The 22,433-nt window shown below is 39.4% G+C and overlaps 4 protein-coding genes across 7 annotated transcripts in view; 1 reads left to right on the top strand and 3 right to left on the bottom strand.

Moving 5' to 3' along the window:
* Positions 1 to 11,053, bottom strand: part of hiw (MYC binding protein highwire) — a 165,264-nt gene extending 154,211 nt beyond the window's left edge. Inside the window, exons 1-31 of the mRNA XM_046614088.2 lie at positions 11,011 to 11,053; positions 10,117 to 10,681; positions 9,930 to 9,996; positions 9,494 to 9,736; positions 8,969 to 9,122; positions 8,686 to 8,888; positions 8,251 to 8,568; positions 7,999 to 8,166; positions 7,674 to 7,892; positions 7,356 to 7,557; positions 6,847 to 7,236; positions 6,473 to 6,638; positions 6,174 to 6,334; positions 5,931 to 6,065; positions 5,635 to 5,838; positions 5,361 to 5,557; positions 5,017 to 5,269; positions 4,482 to 4,925; positions 4,248 to 4,375; positions 3,910 to 4,136; positions 3,641 to 3,821; positions 3,334 to 3,523; positions 3,038 to 3,172; positions 2,806 to 2,948; positions 2,084 to 2,719; positions 1,738 to 2,005; positions 1,359 to 1,645; positions 951 to 1,282; positions 735 to 838; positions 426 to 635; positions 123 to 267 (exon numbers count right to left, since the gene is read on the bottom strand). Of these exons, the coding sequence (XP_046470044.1) occupies positions 123 to 267; positions 426 to 635; positions 735 to 838; positions 951 to 1,282; positions 1,359 to 1,645; positions 1,738 to 2,005; positions 2,084 to 2,719; positions 2,806 to 2,948; positions 3,038 to 3,172; positions 3,334 to 3,523; positions 3,641 to 3,821; positions 3,910 to 4,136; positions 4,248 to 4,375; positions 4,482 to 4,925; positions 5,017 to 5,269; positions 5,361 to 5,557; positions 5,635 to 5,838; positions 5,931 to 6,065; positions 6,174 to 6,334; positions 6,473 to 6,638; positions 6,847 to 7,236; positions 7,356 to 7,557; positions 7,674 to 7,892; positions 7,999 to 8,166; positions 8,251 to 8,568; positions 8,686 to 8,888; positions 8,969 to 9,122; positions 9,494 to 9,736; positions 9,930 to 9,996; positions 10,117 to 10,211 (6,605 nt within the window). The 5' untranslated portion in view covers positions 10,212 to 10,681; positions 11,011 to 11,053. The remainder of the gene's footprint in view (positions 1 to 122; positions 268 to 425; positions 636 to 734; positions 839 to 950; positions 1,283 to 1,358; positions 1,646 to 1,737; positions 2,006 to 2,083; positions 2,720 to 2,805; positions 2,949 to 3,037; positions 3,173 to 3,333; positions 3,524 to 3,640; positions 3,822 to 3,909; positions 4,137 to 4,247; positions 4,376 to 4,481; positions 4,926 to 5,016; positions 5,270 to 5,360; positions 5,558 to 5,634; positions 5,839 to 5,930; positions 6,066 to 6,173; positions 6,335 to 6,472; positions 6,639 to 6,846; positions 7,237 to 7,355; positions 7,558 to 7,673; positions 7,893 to 7,998; positions 8,167 to 8,250; positions 8,569 to 8,685; positions 8,889 to 8,968; positions 9,123 to 9,493; positions 9,737 to 9,929; positions 9,997 to 10,116; positions 10,682 to 11,010) is intronic.
* Positions 11,054 to 11,514: 461 nt separating this feature from the next.
* MED23 (mediator complex subunit 23) lies at positions 11,515 to 19,120 on the top strand. 2 transcript variants are annotated; one of them, XM_046612292.2, is made up of 21 exons: positions 11,515 to 11,724; positions 11,906 to 12,150; positions 12,223 to 12,355; positions 12,464 to 12,646; positions 12,757 to 13,044; positions 13,197 to 13,409; positions 13,478 to 13,564; positions 13,675 to 13,877; positions 14,026 to 14,176; positions 14,266 to 14,524; positions 14,600 to 14,774; positions 14,855 to 15,018; positions 15,149 to 15,318; positions 15,458 to 15,612; positions 15,699 to 15,879; positions 15,971 to 16,355; positions 16,435 to 16,674; positions 16,809 to 16,968; positions 17,080 to 17,367; positions 17,439 to 17,645; positions 17,758 to 19,120. In XM_046612292.2, exons 1-21 carry the CDS (start codon positions 11,680 to 11,682, stop codon positions 17,894 to 17,896), a joined length of 4,071 nt encoding a protein of 1,356 aa, XP_046468248.1. In that variant the 5' UTR covers positions 11,515 to 11,679; the 3' UTR covers positions 17,897 to 19,120. The 2 variants fall into 2 exon arrangements, with proteins under 2 accessions (XP_046468248.1, XP_046468247.1); XM_046612291.2 differs by having other exon boundaries at positions 15,137 to 15,318.
* Positions 18,514 to 20,902, bottom strand: LOC138190444 (pyrimidodiazepine synthase). The gene is made up of 6 exons (XM_069133561.1): positions 20,604 to 20,902; positions 19,529 to 19,686; positions 19,250 to 19,414; positions 19,013 to 19,145; positions 18,837 to 18,952; positions 18,514 to 18,749 (listed from the first exon to the last, which is right to left on the bottom strand). The coding sequence occupies exons 1-6, from the start codon at positions 20,626 to 20,628 to the stop codon at positions 18,633 to 18,635; spliced, it is 714 nt and encodes a 237-aa protein (XP_068989662.1). The 5' UTR covers positions 20,629 to 20,902; the 3' UTR covers positions 18,514 to 18,632.
* Positions 20,903 to 21,041: 139 nt separating this feature from the next.
* The window catches only part of Mvd (mevalonate diphosphate decarboxylase), a 32,075-nt gene continuing 30,683 nt past the window's right edge, over positions 21,042 to 22,433 (bottom strand). For all 3 annotated transcript variants that reach the window (XM_046612303.2, XM_069133560.1, XM_046612302.2), the window contains 5 exons: positions 22,258 to 22,409; positions 21,999 to 22,166; positions 21,610 to 21,903; positions 21,362 to 21,529; positions 21,042 to 21,277 (listed from right to left, as the gene is read on the bottom strand). In XM_046612303.2, the coding sequence (XP_046468259.2) occupies positions 21,125 to 21,277; positions 21,362 to 21,529; positions 21,610 to 21,903; positions 21,999 to 22,166; positions 22,258 to 22,409 (935 nt within the window). In that variant the 3' untranslated portion in view covers positions 21,042 to 21,124. The remainder of the gene's footprint in view (positions 21,278 to 21,361; positions 21,530 to 21,609; positions 21,904 to 21,998; positions 22,167 to 22,257; positions 22,410 to 22,433) is intronic.

Genomic DNA, 22,433 nt, shown 5'->3' with positions numbered 1-22,433 from the left:
GCGTTCAATGAAACATCAGCATATCAAACCTAATTCATTTGCAAATTGTAAATCACAAGATAGGCGGAACCACTGCATGCTCAAGTGATTCCGGCGGTGTAAGAAAAGTTGTAAAAACTCACCTAAACGGAAGCACGCCGTCGAGGGCCTGGGACACCGTAGGCGGAGATGTGAGGGCGAATCCTCTTCCGAGAAGCACTGAATATCCGGAAAAAAGCCGCTTAGCTGTGTCCTGGGCGAGTTCAAGATCCTCTTCGATTTCTTCGACTGAAAATTGAGGGGTAGTTAAACATAAATCGTCGATACATATCCTCGGCACTTCCAACTTCTAACTCATTTTTTACAGTTCACACACGTTTGTACAGAGTAAGTACGTAATGGGCTTCAACGGTTTTTAACTTACGATACAAATATTAAACTCGTACCTGACACAGGCGGTAACGTCATGTGCTTCTTCATCAAACTCGCTGCACAGGCACCGCCGAGAAACGCCAATTCGGTTTCCAGATGCTTCAATCCACCCACACTACCGGCCCATTCGTATCCAATGACCAAACACTTGAAACCGTAAGTGTTGGAGCGATCATCCTTGACGTAATCGGACGCGGTTTCCAAGGAAAATATCACTTCGTTTCCTGAAATTCAACGGCATTTCGATATTTTGAGTATGATTGAAAGGATATGGCAGTATTAATCTAGACCCTTAATTTTGAAGAATGAAGTATGCTATTGACCTGGTAAAACGACAGCATTCTGCGGCCATTGACTCGGTATACTGCTCAACTTGTGAAGAACCGGCCAGTGTGGTAGATTATCTTCCGACGATGTGGTTGCAGCACTGAAATTACAATGTAAAATATCATGAGTACAAATACAAACGCGAACTTCAAATTGTGAATACTATTATTATTGCACTTATCCATCCATGCATTTTTTTCAAAAAAACTGACCCAATAGTTATGGATGGACTGGCTACGCTGCTGGGTATATAGAGCTGAAGGTAATCCTCAGGCTGTGCAGTTCCACAGTCAGGAGTAAACTCGACGCTGAGCCATCTCACTGTTTCGGCAAATGCAACTTTGTAGTGGGAAACTGTGGCCGCCTTGTAAGGATGATCGCTTTCCAACCACGTGTAATGCTGGCTCGTCGTAATCGGTGGAACGCTGTGCGACTGAATCTCACTGTCTTGTGATATTTGCGACGATCCCATTCCCGAAATCTGGTTAAGCGCCGAAATATGTGGAAGCATTTCTTGGATAAGGGTCAAAACCTGCACCCCACTCTGAAAAAAAAATTAAACTTGCGTAAAATATTGAAATTGGAAATTTTATCTTCTTGTTAGTCAGTCATCTGATTACCCGCGGGTCTGAAGTCGCTAGCGGGCTAATGTGAGCCATAAGCAAAGGCAGAAGAGTCGTGACAAAAGCTGCGTTCCCAAGAATTTCATTGGAGGAAAAATCTTCGGCCCTTTCTCTTGCCAGAGACAAAATTTCATTAGCACGTTGCACTATCGTCGCCGTCATTGCCAGTGTGCATTTCCGGGCCTGCAATTCTGCCATCGCTTTTGTTGATTGTTGTGTTTCCGAATCTTGCGGATTCGAGTAGTAAAGAATGTGCGGAATTTGTCCTCGGGTTTGAGTTGTGCCTGATGACATGAGAAAGAAAATAATAAATGTGACAAATCAATGACACTGTAAATAAGCCAATGAGCGTCCAACTTTACAAATGAAGTCGTACCATTGAAACTCAGCGAGCACGCGGTAAATGTAAATGTGGTCCCATCTGGTCCTTTCACAACGCTCAAACCACCGTCACCGTTGCTAGTTCTTCCTCCTCGATTGCGTAAGCGTATAGCATACTTCACATTTTCTTTTATAGATACCGGCTTATCGAACTTCAACTCCACTACGTCATTGACGCAATCCTCCGGGCCAAAAGATCCCCTTGAAAAGTCCAGACTGCTCCAACGCTGAGTGTGAGAAGGATCGTTGCCAGTATTATTTTGCTAAGTGTAATAAAAGATGGGATCAAATGAGAGATGCTTGTTGTCAGTAATTCCTATCACGATTTTCTCTCAACTTACGTCATCCAACAACTCCAATTCGTATTCATAGACACCGACACCTCCGTAAACCCCAACGCCAGCAACAACGATACCAGGTCTATCAACCGAAAAGCAAATGGCATCTGGTGACCCATTCCCAGTGTTCCAAGATCTGCTCTGATTCGTTCTTGTGAATCTGGACGGTGTGGTGTACATCAGTCGACCACAGGCTCCTTGTACTTCGTTGTCGTTTCCACTCGACTGAGAAGCTAACTCAGCTATAACTCTTGCCAACAAATGACAACAGTGTAGAACCAAATCCGGCAAGGACTGGGATTTCTCTCTGCAAAGACTTTTTCGTACTGGTATAAGCACCAGGTCCAACAGTCTGTCTAACACCTCGCGAAAGGACCAATTTAACGATCCTCTATTCGAACTTTCGATCTGAGACTTGTAGCTTATTTGCTCTACAAGGATAGGATAGTGGTGTGCTTCCGTCGAGTTCATCATTGGCAAACCAGCGTTATCAGACGGACTCAATTGCCGCTTGATACTGTCTGTGCTGTCCATTACATTGTTTAATATTGGAAAAGTACAGCGAAGTCTAACAGATGGGTGGCAGAGGGATGCCAAAACTGCCGACAGTAGTCGATCCTTCGAAGAAGTGCCCTGATCCTAGAAAAATATTGACAGTTTAAAATGGCAATTTTAAACCATGTGTGAAATTTTACGCTCATCGTTATTAGAAGAATCATGTTTACCTTCTCAATTTCAGATAACAGGTCGCAAAGTGAAGTCCACTTCAGGTACGCTGTGGGATAAAATGCGTGATAGCAGGAAACGAAAGTTTTGTGGCACTCGTCAAAAATGGTTCCTGTCATCTTATAACTCAAACTCGTGGAACCTGTGGCAAGATAAAAAAAATTTTGTGTAGACACAACGAACATTTGTCTACAGCTCAATATAAGGAACATGTATCATTGAGTTACTTACTTTTGGTAGACCGTGTTTTGCCTTTATTCTTTACAGTGATTGGAATAACATCGGAAAGTATTTGACGAAGAAGTCCTCTAACTTCTCCGATACATTCTGCCAATCTTACGGATTCAGGTGGGGTTTTTTTCACAACTGTAAAGTGAGGACAAGTTTAATCGAAACTTCCAGTAAAATAATATATCAACATATTGTATCAAAAAAATTTTGATAACAAATATAGCCCAACATTAAAGATATATGAATAGTTGACATGTACAAGTTTTGATTCTTTTGTGAAGACACAATTCTCATACCTTGATTTGGGTAAATCTCGTTAGTATACGTTCGCAGTAATCTGAGACTGGCTTTACTGATGTAGACGAGCCTGTCCATTTCCAGCATTGCATGCGATGACGAGGATACATGAACTGCCACATCAGACAAGCCAGCTTTCAGAGTATTCCAACTCCATTGCAGCAAGGATATCAAAGATTGAAAGCACTCCTGTAAAAATTTCAAAATTTTATCAATTCGCTGACCATTTTCGATCTTCTCTCATTCTGGCAACTTAATAAATAACTCTGTCAATCACATTTTTTATCTCCTAAAAAGAAAACGTACCTTGGTTACAGTTCTGCTAAACTCTCTACTCAATATGTATATGGGTTCTCCCTGATCACTTTGTCTGTTTGGAGTTTGATTTTCCGGTGTAATAACACAGTATAACAGTTGCGGTATTTGTCCAGCATTAACGTCCGTTCCATTGTTGGATTTCTTTGAAGATTTAAAATAAAATAGTACCCTGAAATTTGTGTGATTAAATTAAATTTCTATTTTTGTCAATGACGGATGTTACATAATTCAAATGGAATCTTTTATCATCAACTTACTGGTCTTCCGTTGTAACCATTGCCTGTCCGCTTGACCCACAATCGCTAGAGGGGCCACTGACTCTAGCCCATGCAACATACCATCTGTTAGCCTGCAACTGTATCACCTCGTCAAATAACATCGGGTATTTTTGTCTGGGTCCACATTCATAAGGAATCTCTTCAGTTTCCGCTATTAATTCACCATCTGTCTCCTGATCGCCACCATCGATACCAATGTCAAAGAGCTGTGCAAAAGATTGTCACATTTAAATGGGAGTTGATTAATGAATCTTGTAAATCAACAAATAGGATAGCTATTAATTCTTTACAGATAATACAACTTGCATCCAGCTTACTTTTATTTTGCCAGTATATTCCCCGCGACCACCAAATAAACCAAAACCTCCCAATAAGATGTCCGTATCAGCCATAAAACGAATAGCTTCGATCGAGTGACCAGAGTATCCCCAACCGCCGCCATGACCTGATATAAAGAGTCGTAAATTTGTATGAAATTGAATATAAATTCGTCCTGCCCAACAAGCAGTTATACTTTAATGCAGAAGTAAAATTTTGTAAACTGTACTCACTTTCGAATCTGCTAACCGTGACAAAATCTTCTCTGCTATAAACTTTTCCCTGAGAAGTTTGAGTGCATTCGTGTTCCTCTACGACGACCAACTTCTCGTCTTGAGCCTGTGTCAGACTATCAAGACATCCCAGAAGGTGCATCGCAGCTTGAGATCTTGTCACAAAGCAATTTGAAACGACCGGTAATGCCAACGCAGGACTGAGTATAGACGTATCAAGTCCAGCAATTGAACGGGCTTCCGTCGATATAACGTTGTAGCAATTTATCTCATTATTAGCAGGATTGAAACTCCAGATTACATTGTAGAGAGGATCTAGGCAGCTCGCTGTGTGACTGAAGTCAACTTGATCGGCACCGCTGTAGCTGTTGCAGTTTCCATCTCGTTTATTGATAACAAGACATTTGAAAGAGTTTGCATGATCGTTCTGATTCGGAAGTAAGACTGAAAAATCGGACAGAGAAAATTGTGTCAGCAATCTATCTCAGGGGCAGCATTTTTTTTTTTTTATCTGAAAGAATAATATCATACTCACTGATACTGTTTTTATTCGCCATAACTGTGCTTCTTGTGAGGCTGATTGAATTAATTTCATCAATTTTAATGTATGTCTGGTCCCCGGATGCTCCGACCCAAGTTGCACGTCGTCCCCATCTTGGTCCGATGTTTGGAACTATGTTAGGAAAGCTATGCCATGGCTGAGATCTTTCAGATCTACGATTTGTTTGAGAGCTAACATTGGTGGCGTCATTCTGTCCGCTCCACCAGTTCATACCCAATTGTCCTTTCTGTAATTCGACATTACCAAAATATTCACAATTCTTACGCTGAGAAGATTTTGGAATCCAATAAATCATTTAAAGAAGACATTTTCTTCACCTGATACGATCCAAAAGTGTAAACTTCTCCCTTCGATGTTAAAATGACAGAATGATTACTGCCAGCTGCAATCTGGGATGCGATACTGGGCAGTTTTACTTGAACTGGACCAGCGTGAGCTATCAAATCTCCAGCTCCTAATTGTCCATATATATTACTGCCAAATGTATAAACTTGACCATTTTGTAAGAGAAGAACTGGAGAAATAAAATGTTGTTTTAGAATTATGATACAAACATTATATTCGAACAAATTGTATTATTCGTTCACTTACCAGTATGATGGAGACCGCATGCAATTTGTACAACAGGACTATCGGCTGGTATCGACAGTTTAGCTGCTGGAAGGCTGGATACTCGAGCGGCATCTCCTCTCTCCAAATCGCTTCCACCAATACCTTCTTCTGCTTGAACATTAGTGGGTACCGCTATGGCACCCTTTCCTCCAGATCCCTTCAGAGGAATGACGCTTGGCCCTGCTACAGAAACAAGTTTTCGACACAGTGTGAATATTTGAATCATATTCAAAATGTCGATAGAATCACTCAAAAAAAAAACATTAATAAATTACCGGATCTTTGGTTGTTGCCACCCTTAATTTTCATAGCGTATTTCGTCACACTTGGACCTGGTTTACCTCTCTGTCTCTGCCGTCTCTCCTCGAATCTTTTTTGTAAATGATCTTGCAGCTTAACCCCATGTCGCGCTGAAGTGAGAATTATTTTAATTTCACGTTTTTATAGCCAAATGACGTAAGTATAATTACTTACGTATCTCAGTTACATATAGGATTAATAATGAGCGTAAGAATTACCTCCAAACATCACGTCTAGTCTCATCATATCAGTTATATCGCCAACTCCGGAAGGTCCCAATACTGCTAGTTCGCCACCGTTATCGACGCTCTCTCTTGCACAAATACGACAACAGCCACACTCTGCACAGCCACTATCACCTTCTCCACAACCGCATTCTCTGCGAGATAAAAGAACATTCAAAACTTGCGAACTTTGTATGTCGTAAACATGGTTCAACAGGGGTATTGCAAAAATTTGCGGCAACTTCCTGAAAAAATAAACAACACGTAACATTCAGTTTCGTTAAATTACTTACTGGCCAGGATTTCGATCTGGACGAATACTGCTCAGACAACTTATACTGTATCCGGTACACTCTCGACACACAGTGCACACCATGCAAACTCTACGTCTCCACTGATGCTGCCCTGCTGGGCACATCCCAGCTGCTTCTTCCCATTCATCGCTTGGACCTCTACCATCTACAATTGATTTGATAAACGTGAATTGTATGCCCTTGTAGCATTGACAATGTTTAAAAGTAACGATTTATTCAATTTAAGGCATTTTTTGACAAGCTATTGGTATTGCAACCAAGGTGTACAAAGCAATATTGTGTATCAAGTAATTTATACTTTTGTTCATTTTGCTACCTATTCCAGCAGCTTGCCAAAAAATGCCTTTACTTACCCTCTTCAGCAACAATCAGTTCGTCTTCCCCGATACCGGTTTCCATTGCCACAACAGTAACTTCCTTGTTTGTAATATGAGTAGTTGTGAAGTCTCTTCCACATTGTCCTTTATTGTTTATTCCGAAAGTGTAAACCTGTCCCTTGTTGGTCAAAACGACGGCGTGAGCTTTTCCAAGTGAAACATGTGCCACGTGAACGTCACTCAAATCGGTAACAACACCGGAAACATTGTCGCAGTGCGTTGCATCTTTCCCAAACATCAACAGAGAGCCGTCTTTCGTTACTAATGCTGTTGATCCATTATTGCATGCTGCATCTACTATAAATTGTCCCTCAACTTTGAGCATTTTCTTTGGTTTAACTGGTTTTGGCTGCCGTCTAGCCTTATCTGAAAATTTTATCGACAGACTATGACAAAGAATCGCAGCTGGATGTACAGAAAATGGAATTGATTTGCTTGAAAAACTGCAGTGAGATGAATGGAGAAACACAAAAAATAAAACCCACTATTATCGCCATCTTCCCCACGCCTTGCAGTTCCAACAAATAATACAGATCCATCTTCCAGCAGTATAATGGCATGCTGACCATCGTGGCCTGCAGCAATGTGAGTTACTCGTGGTCCTTTTCCCAGAGTTAACTCTGACCACCTGTTAGGCCTTCCGTTACCCTTGATCCCTAAAGAGCTTCCTTTCCCACTGTATAATACCTGTTGCAAAACAGCGGAAATGAGCATAACTTCGTTATTTGCTGCATGCGAGCGAATATTCTTCAAATCATTATGAATATTGGAATCAATTGCAGTCTATGGTGTTTCAAAATTACCTTTCCAGTAACAGTTCTCAGCAGGGCAAATTCTTTGCCTGCTGTAACAAACAAGACTTCATCGTCGCATCCAATACTCAGTGTATGTACATTTTGTTCTTCATCGAACGATGCTGAACCAATGACATCGACACATTTTCTCGCCAATTTCAGTGGTAGCTCGGATGTGACTGTCACAGGATTACTCAATGTATTGATTGTACGAACGACGAAGCCCTCCTGTAGAAAAAGCCGGCGGGATTCAATTTTTATTTAATTACAAGTGCCTAGCATATTCAAAAATCGAGTATTCTCATTTTCTGCTTACATATTCCAGTGAACTCACATCTTTGGCTGCAGTAATCATGCCCAAATTTTCTCCATCAGAGAACATAACGGAGGCAGGCCAGTCACGTCCTTCTAATACCGCCACGCCTCTTACCATCAGAGTTTCCGTATCTAATATCAATAATTCGCATTGTTTCCTAGGCGTGCACTTAAAATATAACAGTCCCTGGAATAGAAATATATAGATAAATGTAAATAAATACAGAGTGCCAAATCATTGTGTAAATAATATGTATATGATTGAACTAACGTTTGCAAATCCAAGCCATCCGGTCTCTGTTGGGTAAAAGTCAGCTTTGTGAGCATATAGATGCCCCCAAATTGTTCCACCATGTCCACTGCCAATCTTCAACAACCCACGACAGGTGTGTAAATACAGGTACTTTCCATCACTTACAAAACTTCTCCCATTGAGCACAACATTACTCATTTCATTTGGTAATTTAAGCGTAGATGTATTAATCTTAGAACTTTTAGGAACTCCATGTGTTATCCAATCAGGCCTTGCTAGCTTACCAAGCAAAACGCTATGGACACTTCTTTGTAATGCAGTCAACACGCATGGCATCTGTAGTGAGAGAATTTTGTAATTGAAGAATTTTAATAGACGAAATTCAAAAGGCAAACACATTGTCTGAACCTACAGACATACACCAGGGTCACTTAATAAGAATATGTATTTCACCTGAATATTTTGAGCAGCCAGTGCTCGTGGGCACATGAGTAGCGCAGCAGTAGCTGCTAGAATTTGACCAGTATCGCCTCTAACTACAACCAAACTCAGCAAACATGCACAAGCAACTGCGGTCAGGTGACTGCCATCGTTAGCCGTCGCCGACTCAGGTCCATGAGACGTTGCAAGATCCAATAAAAGATCGAAAAGTGGATCTGAAAGAAATAAATTACATTTTACAAAAATCTGAGGACATGCGTTTTCTCATTGTACCCTCAGCAGCTCTGTCACTTACCAACAACATCATCAGGCTCAGATCCGAGACCTTCAGGAAGTTGGCCTTGCAATACGTCCAGTAATGCACATAATGCTTTTGTGCATAATTGAGGCTCGACGGTTCTACTTTCACGCATCAATGTAAATACACTACGTAATCCAATGCCGACAATCTATGAAAAAACACATTATACCGTTGGATATTTTTTGAAATCAGATACGATTAACGGTTAAATGATTGTACCTTATTCTCAAAGATTTAAAATGGTCTATTCGATATGTACGATATCTTTCATTATCCAAGGACCTTGGTACTAGTATTATGTCATTCTGTGCCTCTGGCTATTACCGACACCAATAACCTTACATGGCAATAGCCATAGGCAGGATAAATAAATTTTCTGTACAAACTCACAAATGGTTTTTATCAATCATATCATATATCAGCTGCAAATTGATCGTAAGAAGCTCCTAAAGTTATGAAAGGATTTTGAACAAAGCAAATTGGGGATTAGCTTCCATCGGACGAACAGTTCATTTTTACCTTTGGTAAATTATGTGGGGCTGAAATCCTAACTTCCTCATCACTGTCACTGTCAATGGTATCGCTGAGCTCGGGCAAAGGCGGTGAACTGCAGCTCGAAGCTCTAAATACCTCGGTTGTAGCTCTGGCATGTTTCTCCAACACGGCAGCTCTTACACTGGCAAAAACAGCAAAGGCCGATGCATTGCTGGGTAGCTCTACTTCTGGAGGACCGTTATAGCTTACGTCGCCATTCACATCCAACTGGAATTCATGTATCTGAACATAGTTATTTTCTTCCATTCTGTTTCAAAAGTTTTTTTTTTCTATTTTGGAATTATATTTTCCGCTACTGTTATTGTGTAAACGACATATGCTTTGAACAAATATAATCAATTTAATTTGAGGCTCTATTAAACGTGGAAATGTAAGTATTTGTTAAAATTATTAAGATAACCTTGTTTTTCTTGTCTTTTTTTTTGGCGGTCTTAGACTTCTTAGATTTTTTCCAATCTCCCTTTCCCCTGCGAATAAAAATACACGATGAGTACTATCGTCAAGTTTTATATTGAGTTTTTTCGTGACAGATGAAGTCACCGCTGTAAATGTTGGGTAAACAAACGTAACGGTTTGAGAGGTTATACCTTTGAATGTCCGCTATATTCCTGAACAGCTCGTGAAAGTATTTGGCATAGTTGTCAGGCTCGGGTAAGAATTTGTCGACATCACCAGACACCATGGTTTAGTAATGATAAATCCGATTAAATAAACTACCGCAAAAATCACTTGGTCACTTCATTTTGGTTATGTTATTGATCGTTGACACTTTTCCCATGTGATCACACTTATTTATAAATTTCTCTAATTATCCAGATAGGAGAAAACATTTTCACAATTTGAACAAACTTGATTAATGTTATCAGATTACGAAAAATTAAAAACTAACGATTACTTAATATCAATTTATCAATTATATCATTAAATTACAGTTCTCATTCCCCCAATTCGCTTAACCGTACAGCTGCAACGTTTATCGTGCTTGAAAGTTGAAAACACAGATATGAGATTTCCGTACATCGATATCTCGAATTGCGATTGAAGTTGACTGCAATGCAGATCGATTCCACTGCCTATCGAATTTTTACCGTCGCGAAACACCGCATTTGAATGGTTCGACGCCAGAATTACATCGCAAAGTGTGGATATGTACTGCAAAAGAAATTGTTCATAGTAGAATGACAATGAAAATACCAAATCCTGTCACAAAACAAGTCTTTCGATGCACCAACGGCTTGAAAATGATTTTCAGACTCAATAAAACTCATTTTTCCAGTCAACGTTTATATTCTCAACTGCAATTAAGTTAGCTGCTAATCAGAATGCAAATTACTTATCTCAAGCATATATTTCAGCTTGAAAACAAAGGTGGCGTTGAAACATCTAATTCAAAATTTCATCAAATATCACATTAATCAGAATAATTTCTTGAAATAATCTTTTTTCTACCGATGGTTAATGGTATAATTGTCCCAAATTACCTTCACAGTTAACTTTTGCACATTACTCAATATTTTTCAATTAATATGCCATCTTTCCTCTGTTTTTATGATTGTTGAGCATAAGGATTCGACACTCATGGTCCAATTGAAAATTCGCTAAACAATGCACTGCGATAACAGCATGAGATCGTTAATTAATAACTTCTTTCAGCTACACTCGAACCGTTCCTAGACATGTTACAATTAGATAAGAAATCTCACTGGCTCGCTCGCTCGAACTCGAAGCCGCAAAAACCACGTCGAAAGCGGAAACATCGGGAAATAAAACTACGCGAGGCGAAGCAATTTTTATAGACAGCAGTAAATTAGATCCAATCGCTGCAATTCTCGGACGATAATGCCGCTGGAGTTCCCCGAGTTAGCGCCACTCGCGTGGTTTCCCGGCTCTCCCCTCCTTCCAGTGCCTCCTTCAGTCAGTTTTCACTCGTATTTGCCCCAGACTTTTATCCCCACCTCGACCATACTGCACCACACCTCATTAAACTGCTGAATGAAGCCGTAGAATAATCTGTTTACACCGTACGAGGTTAGGTCGATGATTTTTTTTTTTAACAAGTTTGTTTTGCATCCGACGCATGCATATATCTAAGTGATTTGACAGAGAGATTTGACGTAGAACAGCGACTTGTAAATATTCGCTATTTAAAAATGAGTAACGAGGCGCAAATATCGAACATCGTCAATGACATTCTTGTAAGTGAATTTTTAGGTTTGACATTACTTCAATAGTCCTCCCACATTTCCAATAAGTTTTATCTCCTTACTCGCGATATTCTCACTCAGCACTGCACTTCTGCATTTTGCACTATTTGTCGAAGGTATGACTTGTTTTTCCATCAAACAATTAATTGCTATGCATTTTTATTACACGCAGAGAGTGGAACCTATCGAAGAAGCATTCAGCTGTTTTCTCGTTCACCATCTGGATAATGAAATTGAAAAAATAGCAGGATTGCAGTCAGAATTAACATCTGCTATGACAGGTCTCAATACTGAACAACAAGAGAATGGCGTTAGACAATTTCTTAACATGGCTGCTGCGCTGACGAATCATAGTCGCTTACAACTTCTTCTGTCGTTACTGGAGAACTTGGTCATGAGTAACGTATTACCTGCAAGGTACGAAGCTACGGGAGACGCAAGAAAATTAACAATTAATAAATTCATTATCATCATTTAACGACTTTCCAGATTGGTTTGCGAATGTATCCTCAGCTGTGATAAGCTGCAGTATCAGCAAGAGGATTTTTGGGTCGAGTCTTTTAACCTCATCAGACGGATCATTGGAGGAGTGGATTACAAAGGTGTCAGAGAAATAATGAAGGCGGGTGGTCATTTCTATGCTATCATATATCGTGGAATAAATATTACACGATTGAAATCATAGCTGAAAAATGACTATACTCATAAATTTTTCCATGATCTTTCACAGGGCTGCAGAGAAAAGGCACAAACGATACCAGCAAGACTTAACGCATCTGTACAGCCGCAATTAAAGGCGCTGGAAAATGTTATCGAATATATATTTGACAGAAATGCATGTCTATTGCCTGGCTATTTTATTGTTAATGAAATACAGAAGGCCTATCCCGATAATAAGAATTGGCCGCATTGGGTGAGTTCAAAAAATCTCAAGCTAATGCTTGACAATGTTCACGATTTAGAATCGCAAGTGCTTTTCTATTTTGCTTACCAAATGAAAATAATGTATTATTTCTTAAATAGAAATTAGCAAAACTGCTCTCTGGGTTTGTCGAGAGTTTCAGAGCCACTGCGCAAATGGTGTCTATAATCGGGCACTCAAAAATGCTACCCGTAGTAGAGCACTCTGGATATGCGGACCATGTCATCAACCCATGGAGGCTCGATCCTACGACCCTTAAATTCTCCCTCAAAGGCAATTTACCCTACGATCAAGATTTGCTAAAACCTCAAACCGAACTTTTAAGATATGTCTTGGAACAACCGTACAGCAGAGATATGGTTTGCTCCATGCTAGGCCTCCAGAAACAGGTTCGATGAATGAATTAATCAATTCATTATCAGGTGTAATATATTCAAATTCAGTCAGGCGAAGAATATTTTTGATTGAATAAAAACGTAATATACGTCACACGATCAATGGCATTGGTAACTAATTTCGGTAAAAATTTATGTAAATCTAGCACAAACAGAGGTGCGTAGCATTGGAGGAACAACTGGTTGAATTGGTACTTCTGGCTATGGAGCGATCCGAAAATGATCCACCACCCACTGAGGGAACAGATATTACTGTTGCGAATCATTGGCTGTGGCTACACCTTTCTTCTCAACTTATATACTTCGTACTTTTTCAATTTGCTTGTTTTCCCAACATTGTGATGGCCATACATGACAAGGTAAAACAGAAGCTATGTTACTTGTTATATTTCTCCTTACTGTGACTCTCATTTGACCACCTTTTCAGCTAGCTGGTCGAGAATTGCGAAAGGGGCGTGATCATCTGATGTGGGTCCTATTGCAGTTTATATCTGGGAGTATTCAGCGTAATCCGGTAAGGATTAAAATAATTTTCTCAAATCTGCGCATCTGAAAAAACAAAATTACTTCATTGTAGCTTTGGAATATTTGCATACGATACATCACTTTCTTTTTCTATTCCAGCTGTCTAACTTTCTGCCAGTACTTAAACTGTATGACCTATTATACCCCGAAAAGGAACCACTACCTGTTCCTGATTTCAGTCAGGCATTGTGCACACATCAAATGGCCATCACGTGTATATGGATTCATTTACTTAAAAAAGCGCAATCCGAGCACTTGAACATTCACAGGCCGATCCCACACACGCTAAAAGTTCATCATGAGTATGTGACGTTTTTGGTGCAATTCATCGTATCGTTAATTATTGTATATGTATTCATAAATTCGACAAGTACCTATTTACTGAAATTTTATTTTTCCTTACAGCGGCCATTTCGTATTTATTGAATTAAATTTTTACACTCTTTATAGATTTCTACAACATTTAGTTATGCCAAATACATCATTGTGTATGGGATCTGATTATCGCATCGCTTTACTGTGCAATGCTTATTCAACGAATCAAGAATACTTCAGTAGACCTATGGCTGCACTTGTCGATACAATTCTTGGCACACAGAAGGTGATTTTTGAGCAAATGTGACATTAAACTGAAAAAAATTTATAACTATGTGTACTTGTGAAATGAAAATTTATTATTATAATTTTCAGGGACAACAGCAGCAACCCTTACAGCCACTACAGAGCAATGCTGCTCTTGCAAATGGACCAACAACGCCATTGTCTATGTCCATTCTAGATTCTCTTACTGTACATTCTAAAATGAGTCTGATTCACAGTATTGTTACACACGTTATCAAACTAGCTCAATCTAAAAGCAACATGGCTCTTGCTCCTGCCCTTGTCGAGACCTACAGCAGATTGCTGGTGTACACTGAAATAGAAAGCCTCGGAATCAAAGGCTTCATAAGTGAGTAACACTGGGTTATTTTTTAATTTCAAACACCTCTTCGACACATAATCACTATTTCGAATTCTATTCCAGGTCAACTGCTTCCCACAGTATTCAAATCTCATGCTTGGGGAACACTGTATACTTTGCTCGAGATGTTTAGCTACAGAATGCATCATATTCAACCACATTACAGAGTTCAGCTGTTGTCTCATCTTCACAGTCTCGCCGCAGTACCACAAACAAATCAAACCCAACTCCATCTCTGGCAAGTACCCAACTGTTCAATGTTATTATAGGTACCATGTTCTACTATAATCGATGACGTTACTCACAATATTTTTGCAGCGTTGAAAGTACAGCTCTTAGGCTAATAACTGGTTTAGGATCTGCCGAAGTGCAACCTCAATTATCCCGGTTTTTATCAGAGCCTAAAACGCTGGTGTCTGCTGAATCTGAAGAGTTGAATCGAGCTTTAGTTCTCACACTCGCAAGATCAATGCATGTCACAGGTGACTATAATAAATTTGTCTAAACAATAAATACACGTTATGTATAATCGTACATATCGCAAAGGTTGAGGTATCAGTTTATCTGCACTATTTAAACTGCAAGTGAAAAATGGTTGAGCCATTGTTTCAGGGACAGGAGCAGATTCATTGAGTGGTACATGGTGCAAGGAACTGCTGAATACAATCATGCAAAATACCCCTCACTCGTGGGCCAATCATACTCTCCAATGTTTTCCTCCAGTATTGAATGAATTTTTCCAACAAAATAGTGTTCCTAAGGAAAACAAACAACAGATCAAGGTGAGGAATCACCTATTATTTGGTCATTGCAGTACGTAGAATCTTGAAAGCATTAATGAGTTTAGAAAGTTGGTCATTTTAAAATGAGATTACTGTGCTCCTCACATTGTAACTGATCGATTTCCTTATGTTGGTACAGAAAGCAGTCGAAGAGGAATATAGAAATTGGGCATCGATGAGCAATGAAAATGATATAATAGCACATTTCTCTGTGCCCGGAACACCACCCTTGTTTCTATGTCTCTTATGGAAAATGATATTTGAAACAGATCGTATAAGTCCAATTGCGTATAAGTAAGTATGAGACAGAGAATATTCAATGGAACAGAAAAAAGTTGCTCAACCATTGACGTGCGTAAAACTAATATCCATAATTTCAGAATATTGGAAAGAATTGGCGCAAGAGCTCTTTCAGCGCATCTTCGAAAATTTTGCGACTACTTAGTTTTTGAATTTGCTAACAGCGTCGGAGGTCAGCATGTGAACAAATGCGTTGATACCATTAATGACATGATCTGGAAATACAACATTGTGACAATTGATAGGCTGGTGCTCTGTTTGGTAAAAAATTAACAATTAATAATTTTCTTTGGAAACAATTTCAACACCATTTTGAATTCATGAAATCATATTTTGAAAAATTATTTTTCAGGCACTACGAACACAAGAAGGCAGCGAAGCTCAAGTTTGCTTTTTCATTATCCAATTGCTTTTATTGAAAGCTGTTGAATTTCGGAACCGCGTTCAAGAATTTGCAAAAGAAAATTCTCCAGAGCACTGGAAGCAATCAAATTGGCATGAAAAGCATCTCGCATTTCATCGAAAATACCCAGAGAAATTTGCTCCTGAAGGAATAATGGAACAAACCACCGGAGGCCCCAGTCAGTACCAAAGTCTGCCTGTATACTTTGGAAATGTGTGCCTACGATTCTTACCAGTATTCGACATTGTGATACACAGATATCTCGAGATACCCCCAGTTACTAAGAGTTTAGAAATATTACTAGAACACTTGGGATGTCTCTATAAATTTCACGGTTGGTATATAACAGGGCTTTGTCTAACTGAAGACATGAATACTCTTCCAAACAGTCAACAAACAAATATCTTTCACAGATCGACCTGTCACATACCTTTATAACACGCTGCATTACTACGAAAGAAAACTTAGGGAAAGGCCAGCACTGAAGCGACGCCTAGTCTCTGCTGTGCTTGGCTCATTGTGTGATATTCGGGCTCCCAATTGGGCACTATCCGAAGCTTATCAGCTATACATGACGCGATCTCCTGACGACGCAGTCAACTGGGTGCCAGAATTAGATTATTATGTTCGACTTGTGCGTCGTATCGTTGAGAGTGAGTAGCATTCCTTCGACAGACGTAATTTTATCCCGGAAAGAAGGCTAAAAGATCTTCGATTAATCTCACGTTTTTTCGCATTATTCATTCTAATTTTTACTTCACAATTTTTTTCAACTATCACTTCACAGCCATGTCAGGGATCGCACATTTCCCAACAACTGACTGGAGGTTCAATGAATTTCCAAATCCTGCTGCGCATGCTCTTTATGTTACCTGCGTGGAGCTCATGGCTGTACCTGTTGCTCCAAATTTAATAGCCAATTCTTTGCTTGATGTTGTCGCCAAAGGGTAAGTAACAAGTATCAAAAAACGAAGATGATATTCAGGCTGCGGTAATTGATATGAACAAAGGTTGCTTCTTAATTCAATTGCAAATAATGCTAATCATTTTTTGAACAGATATACAGTTGTACCATCAGAACAGATACACATGTGGATCAACTGCGTAGGATTATTGTTGGCTGCTTTACCTGAGTGTTACTGGTCAGCCCTCCACGAGCGCCTTGTGGAAACAGTGACGAGTCGTGGACTGGCAAACTGGCAATATAGCAACTTAACTCCATTTCAAATATTCAATTTTAATATTACTCACAATGGGTTATTGGAAAACAAATATAGTTACATGATAGCTCTGGCACATTCCATTTGGCACCATGCAGGAGTTGGTCAAATCACAACTATGCCACAGTAAGAAAAAAACAAGTTATTTGTTAGTTATATTTGTTCTTAGAGTATTATCAAACCGATTATGACTTCAGATTCATCAAAGAAAAATTGCAACCAGTCGTCAACAGCGAAGAGCAATTGATATTTGCTTGCCACTTGATAGGACCGACTTTGGCACGATTTAATGCAGAGAGACCTCGATGCGTCGTTGAGCTCGCTGTTAGTCTGTATGAAATGCTTGAACAAGCGGACCGTTCTCAAGCTCATCTCAAATATATGGATCCGATTTGCGACTTGCTGTATCCTTTAAATAATACTTTTTACAGAGTTATCAGGAGAATTAATCAGTACAAATATTTTTCAAAGAACCAAACAACCTATCATTTTTCTTGACTATAAAAATTTTAACAGATACCATATCAAATACATGTTTGTGGGTGATATGATGAAAAACGAGGTTGAATGCATAATTCGCAGACTAAGGCCTGCGCTGCAAATGCGCCTTCGTTTCATTGCCCACCTCAACATTGAGGAAATAAACTCATCCTGAGGAATCGCCCCCTCGGCTAGTCAAGCACCGCCTTGTACAGTCGTGGAGCAAACAGAACCAAATGTACCTTCACAGCCGGTGGTGCAAGTACCGACATCCAGCCAAGCAGAGGCAAACGTTTCTGGTCCGTCAAAACAATAAGAGGTAACCACATAATAGGTACGATTGAGCATCCATTTGTGTACATGAAATCGAAGATAACAGGGCGTTATCAAGTATTGAATTCATACACATGGTACAACTTGTAATTAGACTGTCTTCCAGTCGTTGTAAATTATTAAAATTTTAAAGGAATCATATGTCATTCCTTGACAATATAAGTTATTAATTGACGTGGATGTTATAAGTGTACATCTATGCATAAGTATTATTTTGCATAAAATTTTATACTCTGGCAAGGATAGTATTAAAAAAATGAGAGATCGTGTTATTCCTTATAGGAATAATTTATCTATATTTAAACCTGAAAATCATGGAATGATAACAAAGTTATTAGATCGTAAAATAAAAATATCGTCCGATAGTTGAGATACGCAATCTAGAATAAGCTGTTCCATAATCAAACGGGATCACTTTTGCTACCAATAAATTTTGTATATAATAAATATTAATGCCAATTTAGTTCTATTGATATTTTATTGTCACGAGTATCGGGTTAGTTTGATCAATCGAATACAGTTACGAATATCACATGCTTTATAGAAAATTAACGGAATCTTGTAATTGAGGAATTAATTTAAATGCTGTCATAGTCAACGTCATCCTGAGCTTTGATAACTTTGGCAAAAGCTTCAAAAGGGCCAAAATTTTTTTGTACAAACTTTTGGCCTTTCATACCGTTTATCCATTTCATCTACAACATAAAATGCTGTGATTAGCTATACTGTAATTTTTTTTCACTGACCATTAGATAGATCAAAGTCATATTTAGCAAACTTACGAGGTGTGGGAACTTTTCTTTGTCGAAATTCAATGGCTGGTCGAAAGCCAGTGGAAGTGCTTTAGCCCGCTCTACCCATGGCCACATCAAAACGTCCAGCATCCCTGGTTCAGTTCCTAAAATTCGTTTATTATAGAAATACGGATTATGAAATTCTATATTACAATTGTACAAACCTCCAAAGAAAATCGTCCCCCGTTTTCCCAATTCTTCTTCGTACGCTACGAAGTGTCCTATTATTTCCCCAACTATTTCTTGTAGTGGTCTAGTATCCCTTTTGTGAATACAGGCACCAAAAAGGCTAGTTATCTATAACATCAGAACTACCTTAGCGATAGTAATAATCGGTCACGTTAAAAGATACGTTTGTGGTTGATTATTGATTTTTGAGAAACTGATGACTAATATCATACCACTCCATATTTATCAATTAGCTCTATATCACGAGCCTTGGTTTCCTCGCGATATAAAGGTGGCTCAGGATAACGTTCATTCAAATAATTGGCAATAGCCAAAGAATCGTCGACCACTTTTCCGTCAACATCTACGAAAGTGGGAACTTTTCCATTAGGATTAATCTGCAGAGAAGAATTATTCAAATCAGTGTACAAAACTTGTCTTTGTGTTACGTGTTATGTAAACAGGCGAAATTATACCGATTCGAACATTGGAAAAAAAAAATATATACGTACCTCAAAATACCATTCAGGCTTTGATTTCAAGTTTATGTTTACTATGTCATGAGGTACGTTCTTCAGCGTAAGTATAAGCCTTGCTCTATGAGAATAGGGGCAAAATTTCATACTGTATAAACGTGCCTTCCCATCCACTGGAGCAGGCCGGTTAGATCCTTAAATATAAAACAATTTCCCGTATTGTGAGAGGGGCCCATTGAATAGAGAAAAGAAATTACAATATCTTTTCTGGGAGAAGAAGTTTAAATTGATTTCGATTATTTAAAAATTTTACTCAAATTTTCTTTCCTTGAGCGATAATAGTTCCGTTTCTAATGAGTTTACGACTCTGACGTTTGAAATGAAACGTATGCAAAATCTGAAACCTTGATTATATCATGCGTTTTTTCAAAAATTGCTAATTTGATCTGTGTTGTATTGACCGAATAATTGTTACAGCAAATTGTTGATGATCAATAAACCCAAATGGGTTTTAGAAAGATGAAAACCAAAGCCAATTACCCCGTGTTAACAGATGTTTTCCGTTGTTCTCGGCATTTAATTTTTTTCCCGAAAACTATCATAACGCAAGCCTTGACACTACATCAGCTGAATAGACTATAATACGATAAAAGTTAGCAATATTTGTCCTTAGTCTGCGCTAAAAATAAACCTGACTAAGCATAAGATGAATTGAATATTAAACAACATTCTTCGTCTTATAAGCGTTAATTGATTAATAAGCTGAGAATGTTCTCCGGAATACCATTCGCATTATTCACCTATACTCGAGACAATCAGTTAGTTAGTCCTTGAAGTATAGTTGAAAAATTTTCAATTTTATCAGAAAAAGATTACATGCTTGAGGTATAATTGCTATAAATTAAGATAGGCAAGAATTTGTAGAACGAGAACATGCCGATAAGTATACGCGGTGATGAATCACCCTAAATTACGAAAGATTCGAAAGGAGCAGAGAACAGCGTGTCAGTGCCGACGCAGCGTGGCATTGACTGCTGATAATTGAAGCAATAAAATCGAACACCGGTATTCTTGCGACATTGGGTGTTTAATTATTTTGAATGCGGCTTACCAGCGCTCAGATGCAACGCGCTCATGGTTTTCTCGGCTGATCAGTGCTGGAAGGAAGTATCAACGGGCACTGATTCCTCGATGGTACTAATATTCTATACGACAGCGACGAATTCGGTGCCGACACAACGGTAAAAATGCCAACAACAATGGCCCTTCAATTGATTAAGCGGCTAACGAATTGCGCATGCGCAAGAGCGACCGTGTATCGTTGGTTGCCGCTTGCGCGGTGAAAAATTGACTAATCCCGCGATATTTTACAGGCATTTGACAATAGTCGATAAGTGGGACAAGCTATTTATCGTCGATCTGCCGTTTAACTGAAATCGAAAAATTCGGCTAATGAGACTAATAATATAACGTTTCCGTGTCAAACGAGATATGCTAAACGATTCTGATTTAGGTGGATCTGAGACTCAATTTGACCACGTAATAGGCGTTCTTAATAAAATATCTTATGTGCGTTTAATTACAAAAAATACATTCGACCCCCGTGGTATTTCATTTCCATTTTTTTTTTCCCTAAGCTTTCCTCCTCAGTGGTAAACCACTACGATCGAGAAGATGGTCGGCCGCTTCATGCAATATTTTCGGCCCATCACCGACACACGTATGAATGATATATTTCAGTTTTCCCGGACTTTGTCGCTCAGCGTTAATCCGACGTAATAAATCCTGAAATGAATGAAAAGCGATTTAAAAATCGACTTTGTGTTTAGGATGCAAGACTTAGGTAATCGAAAAGAAAATAAAAAGAACCTCCGAAACGGCTGCAGGCTGCACAGGAATGCCTTTAAGATACTCGACGCCGATATCGCCTAGACTAATTGTGGGAAAATAATGGTTTAGAATACTGATAACTTCCGGAACGTCTTTTTCCAAGAGATACAGAGTAGCGTTGGGACCTGCGTCAAAGGTGTAGGCCGCCTGAGAAAATGAAAAAATGAATAAATTCAGGATGAATCCTTCCTTCTCGATATTATTTTCAGAGATCTTGGATGTTTCACCTTCGTTTCTCCAGCGGCGGCATTGTACGCGTGAATAAGTTCAACAATAGCGTGAGAAGTGTCGTTCATGTAGACGCAAGGAGGAAAGGTATCGAGGCAAGTGGCGTGAAACTGATTGGAGTCTTTCATCGTGAGTTCCGCAAATTTCGTAAAATCCCTATCAAGTATAGCTTTAGTCATTTCTTCCACTCTCCGCGGCACCGAATGTTCAGCCCGGTATTTCAGCAGCTCAGATGTCGCAACGCTCCGCTTCATTCCAATAGCACTGGAAACTTTTTTGGAAGCGTCGTTCACCTGCAGAGCAAAAAGCAATAATTGCACTCAATTCGCACAACAATATCGCAAATATTCTTCATCACTCGCCGCTGACTGTAACCGTGGAGACTTACAACCAAAACAAGGATTCTCATTTCTGGCCAGTGTTCTGGGGCAGCGATCTGCTTAGCTATACTGTCGCTGCCATCCGGTTTAGAGCCCGAATACCAACGTACGAATCCTCCGAAGACGCTGCGGCAAGCGGATCCGGAACCAGAACGTGCAGCCGCGCTGATATCGCCCTGAAATTAGCGATTGATCATATTTATCAAGTTCGGAATTGCCTCGAGGAAAGTTGAGAGGTTTGGAGAGGTTTCCATCCTCGAGACTTACCTCGACATTGTAAAGCCCTGCCAAAGCAGCGACTAAACAGGCGTAACCTGCGGCGCTGGAAGCAAGACCGGCGGCAGTTGGAAAATTATTTTCCGAGCAGATATGAACTTTCCAAGATCCAACGTCACTTCCCAGTTTGGCACGCTTCCTTACTGCGAATGTCATAGTGTTTCGTT

Source organism: Neodiprion pinetum, chromosome 2, assembly GCF_021155775.2.
Source record: "Neodiprion pinetum isolate iyNeoPine1 chromosome 2, iyNeoPine1.2, whole genome shotgun sequence".
NCBI classification, from domain to species: domain Eukaryota; kingdom Metazoa; phylum Arthropoda; class Insecta; order Hymenoptera; family Diprionidae; genus Neodiprion; species Neodiprion pinetum.
This window is presented reverse-complemented; position numbering and strand designations above follow the sequence as displayed.

Bases quoted from the DNA above. Each gene is read 5' to 3' on its own strand.
- LOC138190444 (XM_069133561.1), bottom strand. From the start codon at position 20,628: ATGAGCGCGTTGCATCTGAGCGCTG. The intron at 19,415-19,528 runs GTACGTATATAT...TCTTCTCTGCAG, and splicing joins AGCCTGAATGGTATTTTGAG to ATTAATCCTAATGGAAAAGT. The intron at 19,146-19,249 runs GTATGATATTAG...CTGATGTTATAG, and splicing joins TAATTGATAAATATGGAGTG to ATAACTAGCCTTTTTGGTGC.
- MED23 (XM_046612291.2), top strand. From the start codon at position 11,680: ATGAGTAACGAGGCGCAAATATCGAACATCGTCAATGACATTCTT. The intron at 13,045-13,196 runs GTTCGATGAATG...ATGTAAATCTAG, and splicing joins TGCTAGGCCTCCAGAAACAG to CACAAACAGAGGTGCGTAGC. The intron at 17,368-17,438 runs GTAAGAAAAAAA...TTATGACTTCAG, and splicing joins CAAATCACAACTATGCCACA to ATTCATCAAAGAAAAATTGC.